The 15,636-nt window shown below is 44.7% G+C and overlaps 1 protein-coding gene across 15 annotated transcripts in view; it reads left to right on the top strand.

The window, feature by feature from the left end:
- The window catches only part of LOC139582565 (gephyrin), a 154,757-nt gene that overhangs the window by 51,201 nt on the left and 87,920 nt on the right, over positions 1–15,636 (top strand). For all 15 annotated transcript variants that reach the window (XM_071412683.1, XM_071412674.1, XM_071412675.1 and 12 more), the window contains exons 2-4: positions 1,461–1,539; positions 10,704–10,761; positions 14,084–14,176. In XM_071412683.1, coding sequence (XP_071268784.1) covers positions 1,461–1,539; positions 10,704–10,761; positions 14,084–14,176 — 230 coding nt within the window. The remainder of the gene's footprint in view (positions 1–1,460; positions 1,540–10,703; positions 10,762–14,083; positions 14,177–15,636) is intronic.

Here is a 15,636-nt window from a genome sequence, read left to right as displayed (position 1 = left end):
GAGAGACTGAAGACTGAGGAGGGGTAGCTGGCTGAGAGACTGAAGACAGGAGGGGTTGCTGGGTGAGAGACTGAAGACTGAGGAGGGGTAGCTGGCTGAGAGACTGAAGACAGGAGGGGTTGCTGGGTGAGAGACTGAAGACAGGAGGGGTTGCTGGGTGAGAGACTGAAGACAGGAGGGGTAGCTGGCTGAGAGACTGAAGACAGGAGGGGTTGCTGGGTGAGAGACTGAAGACAGGAGGGTAGCTGGCTGAGAGACTGAAGACAGGAGGGGTTGCTGGGTGAGAGACTGAAGACAGGAGACAGGAGAGAGCCTGAGGAGGGGTAGCTGGGTGAGAGAGACTGAGGAGGGGTAGCTGGGTGAGAGAGACTGAGGAGGGGTATCTGGGTGAAAGAGACTGAGAAGGGGTATCTGGGTGAGAGAGACTGAGGAGGGGTATATGGGTGAGAGAGACTGAGGAGGGGTGGTTGTGATTGTAAGGAATACTGCAGTCTGAAGGGAAGTCCCCCCTTACACACACACACACACACATACAGCATTGCCCTTGTAAATCAGGGTCGTGTTTGCTCCCTGTTCCCTCTCCCTCTTTCTTTCTTTCTTTCTCTCTCTCTCTGCAAATGTCAGCACTCTCACATTTATTTGCCAGAGCCCAGAGCACTGGCCTACACTCTCTGTTTACCTCCGTCCCTACAGCAATCCATTTTACCTCCTCTCATCCCCCTCTCTCTAATTTTTCTTACCCTCCTCCCTCTCTCTCCTCCCTCTCTCTCACCCCTCTCTCTCTCATTCTCCTCATATCACCTCAGCCATTTTTCTCTCATTCCCCCACCATCTCTCTCTCTCATTCCCCCACCATCTCTCTCTCTCTTTCCCCCTCCTGCTCTCCATCAGTGGTTAGAAATGTAACAATATTCCTGGTGTCCAAGTGTCCTTACTGGTAGTGTTTTGGAGTTAGTGGAGTGCAGCGATGATAGCACTACTCTTTGTCACTTTCTAAGTCAGTCTATTTATAAAGGTGTATTTGTATATCTTATATACTGTAAGTGCCATAGTAATCACTTATACCATGAAACACCGTGTCTCCTTCTTAGGAAGTCTCTCTCTCTCTCTCTCTCTCTCTCTCTCTCTCTCTCTCTCTCTCTCTCTCTCTCTCTCTCTCTCTCTCTCTCTCTCTCTCTCTCTCTTTCTCTCTCTCTCTCTCTCTCTCGCTCTCTCTCTCTCTGTTATTCTATCTCTGAGCATAATGATGACTCATGTGGCTCACACCTGCTCAAAAGTCATGGAACACAGCGGTTGCAGATGTGTCTCTCTCTGTGTGTGTCTGTCTGTCTGTGTGGACTGGGGGATATTATTTTGTAATCTCTATATATTGCTCCACTTTACTGATGATTTCTCTCTCTCGCTCTCTCTCTCTTTCTCTCGTTCTCTCTCGCTCTCTCTCTCTCGTTCTCTTCATCCAGTGAGTGACAGCTGTTTTAGGAACCTGGCAGAGGACCGCAGTGGAATCAACCTAAAAGATCTGGTGCACGACCCCTCCCTGTAAGTCTTCCAACTCTAAACCCCCAGCACAGTCTACATCCAACACTGGGACCATGCTACAACAGACACACACACACACACACACACACACACACACACACACACACACACACACACACACACACACACACACACACACACACACACACACACACACACACACACACACACCTGGTCTGCTCTTGTTTATTACCAGTAGTAATGTGCCAGGGTGTATCAGTGTAGATGTACCAGGGTGTATCAGTGTAGATGTGTATCAGTGTAGATGTGCCAGGGTGTATCAGTGTAGATGTGCCAGGATGTATCAGTGTAGATGTGCCAGGGTGTATTAGTGTAGATGTGTCAGGGTGTATCAGTGTAGATGTGCCAGGGTGTATCAGTGTAGATGTGCCAGGGTGTATCAGTGTAGATGTGCCAGGGTGTATCAGTGTAGATGTGCCAGGGTGTATCAGTGTAGATGTGCCAGGATGTATCAGTGTAGATGTGTCAGGGTGTATTAGTGTAGATGTGCCAGGGTGTATCAGTGTAGATGTGTCAGGGTGTATTAGTGTAGATGTACCAGGGTGTATCAGTGTAGATGTGTATCAGTGTAGATGTGCCAGGGTGTATCAGTGTAGATGTGCCAGGATGTATCAGTGTAGATGTGCCAGGGTGTATTAGTGTAGATGTGTCAGGGTGTATCAGTGTAGATGTGCCAGGGTGTATCAGTGTAGATGTGCCAGGGTGTATCAGTGTAGATGTGCCAGGGTGTATCAGTGTAGATGTGCCAGGGTGTATCAGTGTAGATGTGCCAGGATGTATCAGTGTAGATGTGTCAGGGTGTATTAGTGTAGATGTGCCAGGGTGTATCAGTGTAGATGTGTCAGGGTGTATTAGTGTAGATGTGCCAGGGTGTATCAGTGTAGATGTGCCAGGGTGTATCAGTGTAGATGTGCCAGGATGTATCAGTGTAGATGTGTCAGGGTGTATCAGTGTAGATGTGCCAGGGTGTATCAGTGTAGATGTGTCAGGGTGTATCAGTGTAGATGTGCCAGGGTGTATTAGTGTAGATGTGTCAGGGTGTATCAGTGTAGATGTGCCAGGGTGTATCAGTGTAGATGTGCCAGGGTGTATCAGTGTAGATGTGCCAGGGTGTATCAGTGTAGATGTGCCAGGGTGTATCAGTGTAGATGTGCCAGGGTGTATCAGTGTAGATGTGTCAGGGTGTATCAGTGTAGATGTGCCAGGGTGTATCAGTGTAGATGTGCCAGGGTGTATCAGTGTAGATGTGCAAGGGTGTATTAGTGTAGATGTGTCAGGGTGTATCAGTGTAGATGTGTCAGGGTGTATCAGTGTAGATGTGCCAGGGTGTATTAGTGTAGATGTGTCAGGGTGTATCAGTGTAGATGTGCCAGGGTGTATCAGTGTAGATGTGCCAGGGTGTATCAGTGTAGATGTGCCAGGGTGTATCAGTGTAGATGTGTCAGGGTGTATCAGTGTAGATGTGCCAGGGTGTATTAGTGTAGATGTGCCAGGATGTATCAGTGTAGATGTGCCAGGGTATATCAGTGTAGATGTGCCAGGATGTATCAGTGTAGATGTGTCAGGGTGTATCAGTGTAGATGTGTTAGTGTAGATGTGCCAGGGTGTATCAGTGTAGATGTGCCAGGATGTATCAGTGTAGATGTGCCAGGGTGTATCAGTGTAGATGTGCCAGGGTGTATTAGTGTAGATGTGCCAGGGTGTATCAGTGTAGATGTGTCAGGGTGTATCAGTGTAGATGTGTCAGAGTGTATCAGTGTAGATGTGCCAGGGTGTATCAGTGTAGATGTGCCAGGGTGTATCAGTGTAGATGTGTCAGGGTGTATCAGTGTAGATGTGTCAGGGTGTATCAGTGTAGATGTGTTAGTGTAGATGTGCCAGGGTGTATTAGTGTAGATGTGTCAGGGTGTATCAGTGTAGATGTGTCAGGGTGTATCAGTGTAGATGTATCAGTGTAGATGTGCCAGGGTGTATCAGTGTAGATGTGTCAGGGTGTATCAGTGTAGATGTGTTAGTGTAGATGTGCCAGGGTGTATTAGTGTAGATGTGTCAGGGTGTATCAGTGTAGATGTGCCAGGGTGTATTAGTGTAGATGTGCCAGGGTGTATTAGTGTAGATGTGTCAGGGTGTATCAGTGTAGATGTGCCAGGGTGTATCAGTGTAGATGTGCCAGGGTTTATCAGTGTAGATGTGCCAGGGTGTGTTAGTGTAGATGTGCCAGGGTGTATCAGTGTAGATGTGTCAGGGTGTATCAGTGTAGATGTGCCAGGGTGTATTAGTGTAGATGTGTCAGGGTGTATTAGTGTAGATGTGTCAGGGTGTGTTAGTGTAGATGTGCCAGGGTGTATCAGTGTAGATGTGCCAGGGTGTATTAGTGTAGATGTGTCAGGGTGTATCAGTGTAGATGTGTCAGGGTGTATTAGTGTAGATGTGCCAGGGTGTGTTAGTGTAGATGTGCCAGGGTGTATTAGTGTAGATGTGCCAGGGTGTATTAGTGTAGATGTGTCAGGGTGTATCAGTGTAGATGTGTCAGAGTGTATCGGTGTAGATGTGCCAGGGTGTATCAGTGTAGATGTACCAGGGTGTATTAGTGTAGATGTGTCAGGGTGTATCAGTGTAGATGTGTCAGGGTGTAGATGTGTCAGGGTGTATCAGTGTAGATGTGTCATAGAGCCCATCCCCAGCCCAGTCTGCCTGTAATATCCTGTAGTGTGTTATTTGGAATCCTGTGCCATGTCTTTTACGTCACGCTGTATTGGGACACCACTAGCTAACTAGACTGTCAACCAGGCTGTCACACACTCATTAGTGTGTACAGATATGGGGGGAGGTTTGTGTTGCGGGGGGGGGGGGGGGGGTGCTGTGTAAGCGTGTGTGTATGCCTGGATGCGTAATTGTGTGTGTGTGTGTGTGTGTGTGTGTCTGTCTGTTTGTCTGTGTGTGTGCGTGTGCGTCAGTGTTGAGGACCATGCTGGTTAGCCAGAGTGTGTCCATGTCTGGTGTATTAAGGTCCTGGTAACTGATGTAGACTGTGTGTGACCCTCTCTTCCCCTCCCCTCTCTGAGCCGTGCTGAGCTGTGCTGAGCTGTGCCAGGCTTTGTTACATGTCACTTCATCCATCAGGATGACCAGCTAGACACACAAACATGGGTCACAATGTGCCACAGCACACCGTGTGTGGGACACATAGACACACATACACAAAGACATCCATGTGTGTGTGTGTGTGTGTGTGTGTGTGTGTGTGTGTGTGTGTGTGTGTGTGTGTGTAATCTCCTGCGTGTGTGCGTGTGTGTGTATGGACATTCTGGCACGTGTGTGTGTATGTATATTCTCATGTGTGTGTATTATCTCCTGCGTGTTTGTGTGTGCACGCCGGTGTGTGTATGGACGTTCTGTCACGTGTGTGTGTGTGTGTGTGTGTGTGTGTGTGTGTGTGTGTGTGTGTGTGTGTGTGTGTGTGTGTGTGTGTGTGTGTGTGTGTGTGTGTGTGTGTGTGTGTGTGTGTGTGTGTGTGTGTGTGTGTGTGTGATGGAGAGCCTTGTACAAGGGCCATGCATTATTAATGACACCATTACAGCAGATGATCCTCATCATAGAGCAGGCCCACAACGACACCACTACAGCAGAAGGGCCTCATCATAGAGCAGGCCCACAACGACACCTCTACAGCAGATGGGTCCCATCATAGAGCAGGCCCACAACGACACCACTACAGCAGATGGGTCTCATCATAGAGCAGGCCCACAACGACACCACTACAGCAGATGAGCCTCATCATAGAGCCTCATCATAGAGCAGGCCCACAACGACACCACTACAGCAGATGGGCCTCATCATAGAGCAGGCCCACAACGACACCACTACAGCAGATGGGCCTCATCATAGAGCAGGCCCACAGACCTGAACATCTGGGTGGCGAGTTCCCAGTGGTAGACACAGTATTACAATGTTTTATTACCCTATCCTAACCCTTAACCCAACCATTCACAATGTTTTATTACCCTATCCTAACCCTTAACCCAACCATTCACAATGTTTTATTACCCTATCCTAACCCTTAATCTGACCATTCACAATGTTTTATTACCCTATCCTAACCCTTAACCCAACCATTCACAATGTTTTATTACCCTATCCTAACCCTTAACCCAACCATTCAGAATGAATGCCTAAACGTAATGTTTTAACCCTATTCAAATTGTTAACCCTAGATGAACTTCAGATTCTGACGTTTGGAGAAGCGTAGATAAACGTCAGAGTCTGAAGGCAGATTGGTAAAACCATGAGAAGTCAGCTGTGCATCAATGTACACACTCTGCTCTGGAAAACACATGTCCCCTATGACTGCTACACACATATACTGTATACCAGTACGCAACAACAGAAGCGCACGCAAGCACACACACGCACATGAACACACACACATACAGTGGGGAGAACAAATATTTGATACACTGTCAATTTTGCAGGTTTTCCTACTTACAAAGCATGTAGAGGTCTGTCATTTGTATCATAGGTACACTTCAACTGTGAGAGACGGAATCTAAAACAAAAATCCAGAAAATCACATTGTATGATTTTTAAGTAATTAATTTGCATTTTATTGCATGACATAAGTATTTGATCACCTACCAACCAGTAAGAATTCCGTCTCTCACAGACCTGTTAGTTTTTCTTTATGAAGCCCTCCTGTTCTCCACTCATTACCTGTATTAACTGCACCTGTTTGAACTTGTTACCTGTATAAAAGACACCTGTCCACACACTCAATCAAACAGACTCCAACCTCTCCACAATGGCCAAGACCAGAGAGCTGTGTAAGGACATCAGGGATAAAACTGTAGACCTGCACAAGGCTGGGATGGGCTACAGGACAATAGGCAAGCAGCTTGGTGAGAAGGCAACAACTGTTGGCGCAATTATTAGAAAATGGAAGAAGTTCAAGATGACGGTCAATCACCCTCGGTCTGGGGCTCCATGCAAGATCTCACCTCGTGGGGCATCAATGATCATGAGGAAGGTGAGGGATCAGCCCAGAACTACACGGCAGGACCTGGTCAATGACCTGAAGAGAGCTGGGACCACAGTCTCAAAGAAAACCATTAGTAACACACTACGCCGTCATGGATTAAAATCCTGCAGCGCACGCAAGGTCCCCCTTCTCAAGCCAGCGCATGTCCAGGCCCGTCTGAAGTTTGCCAATGACCATCTGGATGATCCAGAGGAGGAATGGGAGAAGGTCATGTGGTCTGATGAGACAAAAATAGAGCTTTTTGGTCTCCACTCGCCGTGTTTGGAGGAAGAAGAAGGATGAGTACAACCCCAAGAACACCATCCCAACCGTGAAGCATGGAGGTGGAAACATCATTCTTTGGGGATGCTTTTCTGCAAAGGGGACAGGACGACTGCACCGTATTGAAGGGAGGATGGATGGGGCCATGTATCGTGAGATCTTGGCCAACAACCTCCTTCCCTCAGTAAGAGCATTGAAAATGGGTCGTGGCTGGGTCTTCCAGCATGACAACGACCCGAAACACACAGCCAGGGCAACTAAGGAGTGGCTCCGTAAGAAGCATCTCAAGGTCCTGGAGTGGCCTAGCCAGTCTCCAGACCTGAACCCAATAGAAAATCTTTGGAGGGAGCTGAAAGTCCGTATTGCCCAGTGACAGCCCCGAAACCTGAAGGATCTGGAGAAGGTCTGTATGGAGGAGTGGGCCAAAATCCCTGCTGCAGTGTGTGCAAACCTGGTCAATAACTACAGGAAACGTATGATCTCTGTAATTGCAAACAAAGGTTTCTGTACCAAATATTAAGTTCTGCTTTTCTGATGTATCAAATACTTATGTCATGCAATAAAATGCAAATTAATTACTTAAAAATCATACAATGTGATTTTCTGGATTTTTGTTTTAGATTCCGTCTCTCACAGTTGAAGTGATAAAAATTACAGACCTCTACATTCTTTGTAAGTAGGAAAACCTGCAAAATCAGCAGTGTATCAAATACTTGTTCTCCCCACTGTACACTTGTATTTAACAACACACATACACACACGTCAGAGACAGGGCATCCCGAAACACTGCGACGAAGCAAACACACACTCACGATAAACCATGCACGAGGCAACCAGAGGCTTCAGATAGAATGGGGTTGCCTAGGAAACGGGTGGTGGGAAGGAACCCTAGTTATTTGTGTTCAGCATATTTTCATTTGGGCTGAAACAGGGAGACAGGGGAAAAAACCTACAGAGAAGTGATTTGTCCTGACAGGTCCTTTTCTTTCCCGGGGTGAAACACACTGTCTAAAAAGCCCCAGTACGCACAAACACACACACGTACACACAAACACACACACGTACGCACAAACACACACACGTACACACAAACACACACACGTACGCACAAACACACACACGTACACACAAACACACACACGTACACACAAACACACACACGTACACACAAACACACACACGTACGCACAAACACACACACGTACGCACAAACACACACACGTACACACAAACACACACACGTACACACAAACACACACACGTACATACAAACACACACACGTACACACAAACACACACACGTACACACAAACACACACACGTACACACAAACACACACACGTACACACCTCATCGCTGAGAATAAATCCTTCACACTCCCGACCATTTAGAGTGTCTGTGTCTGTGTGTGGAGCTGTTTCACTTTCAGCCTGCCGATGTGTCTTCTCCTTTTTCTGCAATATCTGAGCTGGCCACCGGAGAGCGCCGTGGTACACCGCTCGAGAGCAGACTCCTTGTGTGAGATCTCCCTAGTGGGCCGTCTTTAGGAATGCCTTTCAGGAGGGGATGTTCAAAGCCATTCACTGCTCTCCTTCCCTCTCTGTTTGTGACTCTCTAGGCCTTCTCCTGGCTCCCTCCCCAAAGGTCAAAATATTTTCACATGACCCCCGTTGTACCGTAAAATAAATTGAACACCCTCCCCATCATATAATTAACTCAAAATAATGTTTACGACCGATAATAACTGTAACGACCCTGTATTTATAAATGTGGATATCGACTAAGTCGCTTCAGTATGCTTTTGTGGCACAGTCGATGCCACGGGCCAGAAGGTTGAGGGTTCGCCGACCACCACAGACAAGCTCACTCACCCTGCCTGTTTCATTACACTCCGATCAGAGCCGGTTGCAGACAATTATCAACTAGAGGGCAATCTGATAATTATATAAAGTAATTTTACACACACTTCAACAATATTGTTTTTTGTTTTCAACACGGTCAACACCACAATAAATAGACTATGTAAATCTCGACAAACAGAAAATACATCTCTCCCTACCTTGCAGGTTTACCCAGTATCGAAGGATTGGATTGACCATCTCCGAACGGTCATTAAACGTTTTGGTGTTTTGCAACAGATGTCTCTTTCCATTCATCAATGGCCGCTGCACAGTTTGGATTGACTGATTGATTTTATTTGTCAGTTAAAAATCTACATATACACAAAGATGACCTGGATTGCACATTAATGTCGCAAATGTATTTCCATTGTAGTCCCTATGTTTTTATATAAATACATGTACAATTACATAGATACAGACACATCACAGTGATGGAGATGGGGAAATGCTCAAACTCCACATTCGTATGAGGGGGGAGTTTAAAGTACAATTCTTACAAACTTGTTTGGCTGGTAGCTTAGTCTTTAGATGTTTGGGACTGCTGGTGAACAAGGATGTGCAGGATTAACCAAAGAGACATGGACTAGCACACTTATCAGAGTCTTTAGGGTGTCTATAGCTAGGTTTCCATCCAATTGGCGCCAAATTTTCATGTGAATATTCTAAAGTCTTCATTAAAAACAATATGCCATTTCAGAGTTTGCTTGAGGAAAATGTGACGCCGGCCAACATGACAGGGACATGGACATCATCTGTATTCAGATCCAACCTGGCGCAGCCAGCGCCATCAATAAACGAGGGACATTGGCCAAACGAGCCACATTTACGTGTCCTTAAAAACAGCCCGTGTTAGGTTACTTTCCTAAAACAATAATTGTCCACATCACGGTTCAGCTGTCAGAGATTTGAGCACTAAATGTATCATGGTATTGCATGCAAATGCCTGTAGGCTTATGTGTCCTATGTATGATATATTTTAATAACTATATATACAGTATATATAGCCTGTCTAAAGGAAGAGAAGTTTAGGCCTAACCCCAGACAGACAGAGTTATGCTGGTGGCATGCTATGACACTGACATTTATTTATTTATGTCATACTGCCTCTTATATACAGATACTCTGTAGATGTATGAAAGGAGGCTAATTGGTTAATTTTCTATCAGAGTATTTTGTATAAAGTTAAGGATTATATTGTTAGATTATAGAAGTAACTCTGGTAGGGCTGAAACAGTCTTCCTCACCTCAAATTCAACTGTCGGAGTTAGTTGTAGTGCTGGGGTGCACTGCCTTCATATCGCAGGCCCGCAGTAGCTAAAGCTTAATAACAGCCTTACCAAACCTTCACAAACGTTTCTAAACTTTATTAGGGTAATTCCAAAAGTAAGTCAAGCCATTGTTTATAGGGAAAATATGAGCAGAAGAGCAAATGAGCAAAAAAAAACACACAACCCTCCCCAAAGCAACCCTCCCCTATTTTGAACCACATTTTGATCTGTTCTCTCTCTCTCTCTCAGGCCTGCTTGAGGAAAATAACAGCAGTTGGATTTGTTTAAAAGCTCTTGGGTTGTGTTTAAAAGCTCATGGGTTGTGTTTAAAAGCTCTTGGGTTGTGTTTAAAAGCTCATGGGTTGTGTTTAAAAGCTCTTGGGTTGTGTTTAAAAGCTCTTGGGTTGTGTTTAAAAGCTCTTGGGTTGTGTTTAAAAGCTCTTGTGTTTAAAAGCTCTTGGGTTGTGTTTAAAAGCTCTTGGGTTGTGTTTAAAATGTCTTGGGTTGTGTTTAAAAGCTCTTGGGTTGTGTTTAAAAGCTCTTGGGTTGTGTATCTGGAGTCGTGAGCCTAGTGACTGTTTTGAAGACTGAGTACAGTTAGTAACACACTTTAGGTTTCTAGTTTCACATCTGAATTGTGACGGACTGTGTCCTGATGTCTCTATCTCTCTCTCTCAGGCTTGGGGGCTCTATTTCAGCCTATAAGATCGTACCAGATGAAATCGACCAGATCAAGGTAAGATGAATCTTGAATTTCTACCTGTTTGTCTATCAACAGACAACCTCAATGAAACAAGGCTTAAGTATTTTAAATAGTTCAAATACTTTTTGACCCCATTTTTTTCCTTTATTTAACTAGGCAAGTCAGTTAAGAACAAATTCTTATTTTCAATGACGGCCTAGGAACAGTGTGTTAACTGCCTTGTTCAGGGGCAGAACAACAGATTTTTACCTTGTCAGCTCAGGGATTTGATCTTGCAACCTTTCGGTTACTAGTCTAACGCTCTAACCACTAGGCTACCTGTCACCCCATGACCCTCTTAGTTAGAATCATCACCCCTATGACCCTCTTACTTGGAATCATGTTGAATTGTTCGATATTTCTGCACTGCTGGAGCGAGGAACACAAGCATTTCACTACTCCCGCAATAACATCTGCTAAATATGTGTGTGTGACCAATAAAATGAGGGGTGCTGATGATCTAGGATCATGTTGCCCCATGTTCATGTAATCTTAATCGTTATAATCTGAAAGGAAAAACTAATACTAGATCAGTAGTCCTACTGTGAGACAAATTATTATTCTTAGTTAAAATCACCATCCCTATGACCCTCTTAGATTGAATCATCACCCCTATGACCCTCTTATTTAGAATCATCACCCTTATGACCCTCTTAGTTAGAATCACCATCCCTATGACCCTCTTAGATTGAATCATCACCCCTATGACCCTCTTATTTAGAATCATCACCCTTATGACCCTCTTATTTAGAATCATCACCCTTATGACCCTCTTATTTAGAATCACCATCCCTATGACCCTCTTAGTTAGAATCACCACCCCTATGACCCTCTTATTTAGAATCACCACCCCTATGACCCTCTTAGATTGAATCATCACCCCTATGACCCTCTTATTTAGAATCATCACCCCTATGACCCTCTTAGTTAGAATCACCACCCCTATGACCCTCTTATTTAGAATCACCACCCCTATGACCCTCTTAGATTGAATCATCACCCCTATGACCCTCTTATTTAGAATCATCACCCTTATGACCCTCTTAGTTAGAATCACCACCCCTATGACCCTCTTAGTTAGAATCATCACCACTATGACCCTCTTATTTAGAATCACCACCCCTATGACCCTCTTAGATTGAATCATCACCCCTATGACCCTCTTAGTTAGAATCACCACCCCTATGACCCTCTTATTTATAATTATCACCCTTATGACCCTCTTAGATTGAATCATCACCCCTATGACCCTCTTATTTAGAATCATCACCCTTATGACCCTCTTAGTTAGAATCACCACCCCTATGACCCTCTTATTTAGAATCATCACCACTATGACCCTCTTATTTAGAATCACCACCCCTATGACCCTCTTATTTAGAATCACCACCCCTATGACCCTCTTATTTAGAATCATCACCCTTATGACCCTCTTAGATTGAATCATCACCCCTATGACCCTCTTAGTTAGAATCACCACCCCTATGACCCTCTTATTTAGAATCATCACCCTTATGACCCTCTTAGTTAGAATCATCACCCCTATGACCCTCTTATTTAGAATCATCACCCTTATGACCCTCTTAGTTAGAATCACCACCCCTATGACCCTCTTAGTTAGAATCACCACCCCTATGACCCTCTTAGTTAGAATCACCACCCCTATGACCCTCTTAGTTAGAATCATCACCCCTATGACCCTCTTATTTGGAATCATCACCCTTATGACCCTCTTAGTTAGAATCACCACCCCTATGACCCTCTTAGTTAGAATCACCACCCCTATGACCCTCTTAGTTAGAATCACCACCCCTATGACCCTCTTATTTAGAATCATCACCCCTATGACCCTCTTAGTTAGAATCACCACCCCTATGACCCTCTTAGTTAGAATCATCACCCTTATGACCCTCTTAGTTAGAATCATCACCCCTATGACCCTCTTATTTAGAATCATCACCCTTATGACCCTCTTAGATTGAATCATCACCCTTATGACCCTCTTATTTAGAATCATCACCATTATGACCCTCTTAGTTTGAATCATCACCAGTATGACCCTCTTAGATTGAATCATCACCCTTATGACCCTGTTATTTAGAATCATCACCCCTATGACCCTCTTAGTTAGAATCATCACCCCTATGACCCTCTAAGTTAGAATCACCACACCTATGATCCTCTTAGTTAGAATCACCACACCTATGACTCGCTTAGTTAGAATCACCACCCCTATGACCCTCTTAGTTAGAATCATCACCCCTATGACCCTCTTAGTTAGAATCATCACCCCTATGACCCTCTTAGTTAGAATCATCACCCCTATGACCCTCTTATTTAGAATCATCACCCTTATGACCCTCTTAGATTGAATCATCACCCTTATGACCCTCTTATTTAGAATCATCACCATTATGACCCTCTTAGATTGAATCATCACCATTATGACCCTCTTAGATTGAATCATCACCCTTATGACCCTGTTATTTAGAATCATCACCATTATGACCCTCTTAGATTGAATCATCACCCTTATGACCCTCTTAGTTAGAATCATCACCCCTATGAGCCTCTTATTTATAATCATCACCCTTATGACCCTCTTAGATTGAATCATCACCCCTATGACCCTCTTATTTAGAATCATCACCCTTATGACCCTCTTAGTTAGAATCATCACCCCTATGACCCTCTTAGTTAGAATCATCACCCTATGACTCTCTTAGTTAGAATCACCACCCCTATGACCCTCTTAGTTTGTATCATCACCCCTATGATCCTCTTAGATTGAATCATCACCCCTATGATCCTCTTAGTTTGAATCATCACCCCTATGACCCTCTTAGATTGAATCATCACCTCTATGACCCTCTTAGTTTGAATCATCACCCCTATGACCCTCTAAGTTAGAATCATCACCCTTATGATCCTCTTAGTTAGAATCATCACCACTATGACCCTCTTAGTTAGAATCGTCACCCCTATGACCCTCTTAGTTAGAATCGTCACCCCTATGACCCTCTAAGTTAAAATCATCACCCCTATGACCCTCTTAGTTAGAATCATCACCCCTATGACCCTCTTAGTTAGAATCACCACACCTATGACCCTCTTAGTTAGAATCATCACCCCTATGACCCTCTAAGTTAGAATCATCAACCCTATGACCCTCTTAGTTAGAATCATCACCCCTATGACCCTCTTAGCAGTATGTCACATCCTCTCCATTTGTGCCAATGAGACTCATGTCTCAAGATGAAATATACCTAGGGGCCTATCAGATCCTGTGTCTCAATCTGTCTGTCTGTCTCATCAGGAGACTCTAGTGGACTGGTGTGATGAGAAAGAACTCAATCTCATCTTGACAACCGGGGGGACGGGCTTTGCTCCTCGCGATGTCACACCTGAGGTAAGTGTGTGTGTGTGTGTGTGTGTGTGTGTGTGTGTGTGTGTGTGTGTGTGTGTGTGTGTGTGTGTGTGTGTGTGTGTGTGTGTGTGTGTGTGTGTGTGTGTGTGTGTGTGTGTGTGTGTGTGTGTGTGTGCACCTCAGAGAAGGCTGGTGGGAGGAGCTATAGGAGGATGGGCTCATTGTAATGACTGGAATGGAGTAAATGGGACGGTATCAAACATATGGAAACCACACGTTTGACTCCGTTCCATTAACTCCATTCCAGTGAGCCTGTCCTCCCTCCCATAATTCCTCTCACCAGCCTCCTCTGGTGAACCTGTCTGTATGTCAAGGCGGCTGTATTTATTGCTATTACCCTATACATTTGAGCCTGCTGTGTTAACCAGTCACAGGTTTTGTTTCCTCTGTGTCTACTGCCTCTTATCTGCACCAGCTCCCCTTGTCTCAAATGAAACTAACTTGCAGATCCAAAATGTATGTTTTAATGATTAACACATACACACACATACACACACATACACACATCCGGCAGATAGAGCATGTGGCTCTGAGAAGTACCACTGGAGTCCCTTCATACATTACCACTGGAGTCCCTTTATACATTACCACTGGAGTCCCTTTACACATTACCGATGGAGTCCCTTTATACATTACCGATGGAGTCCCTTCATACATTACCACTGGAGTCCCTTCATACATTACCACTGGAGTCCCTTTATACATTACTGCTGGAGTCCCTTTATACATTACCACTGGAGTCCCTTTATACATTACTGCTGGAGTCCCTTTATACATTACCACTGGAGTCCCTTCATACATTACCGATGGAGTCCCTTCATACATTACCACTGGAGTCCCTTCATACATTACTACTGGAGTCCCTTCATACATTACCACTGGAGCCCTTTATACATTACTGCTGGAGTCCCTTTATACATTACCACTGGAGTCCTTTCATACATTACTACTGGAGTCCCTTCATACATTACCACTGGAGCCCTTTATACATTACTACTGGAGTCCCTTTATACATTACTGCTGGAGTCCCTTCATACATTACTGCTGGCGTCCCTTTATACATTACTGCGGGAGTCCCTTTATACATTACTGCTGGAGTCCCTTCATACATTACTACTGGAGTCCCTTTATACATTACTACTGGAGTCCCTTCATACATTACTACAGGAGTCCCTTCATACATTACCACTGGAGCCCTTTATACATTACTACTGGAGTCCCTTCATACATTACTGCTGGAGTCCCTTCATACATTACTGCTGGAGTCCCTTCATACATTACCACTGGAGTCCCTTTATACATTACCACTGGAGTCCCTTTATACATTACCACTGGAGTCCCTTTATACATTACCGCTGGAGTCCCTTCATACATTACTGCTGGAGTCCCTTCATACATTACCACTGGAGTCCCTTTATACATTACCACTGGAGTCCCTTTAT

Source organism: Salvelinus alpinus, chromosome 8 (genome assembly GCF_045679555.1).
Source record: "Salvelinus alpinus chromosome 8, SLU_Salpinus.1, whole genome shotgun sequence".
Classification (NCBI taxonomy): Eukaryota; Metazoa; Chordata; class Actinopteri; order Salmoniformes; family Salmonidae; genus Salvelinus; species Salvelinus alpinus.
This window is presented reverse-complemented; position numbering and strand designations above follow the sequence as displayed.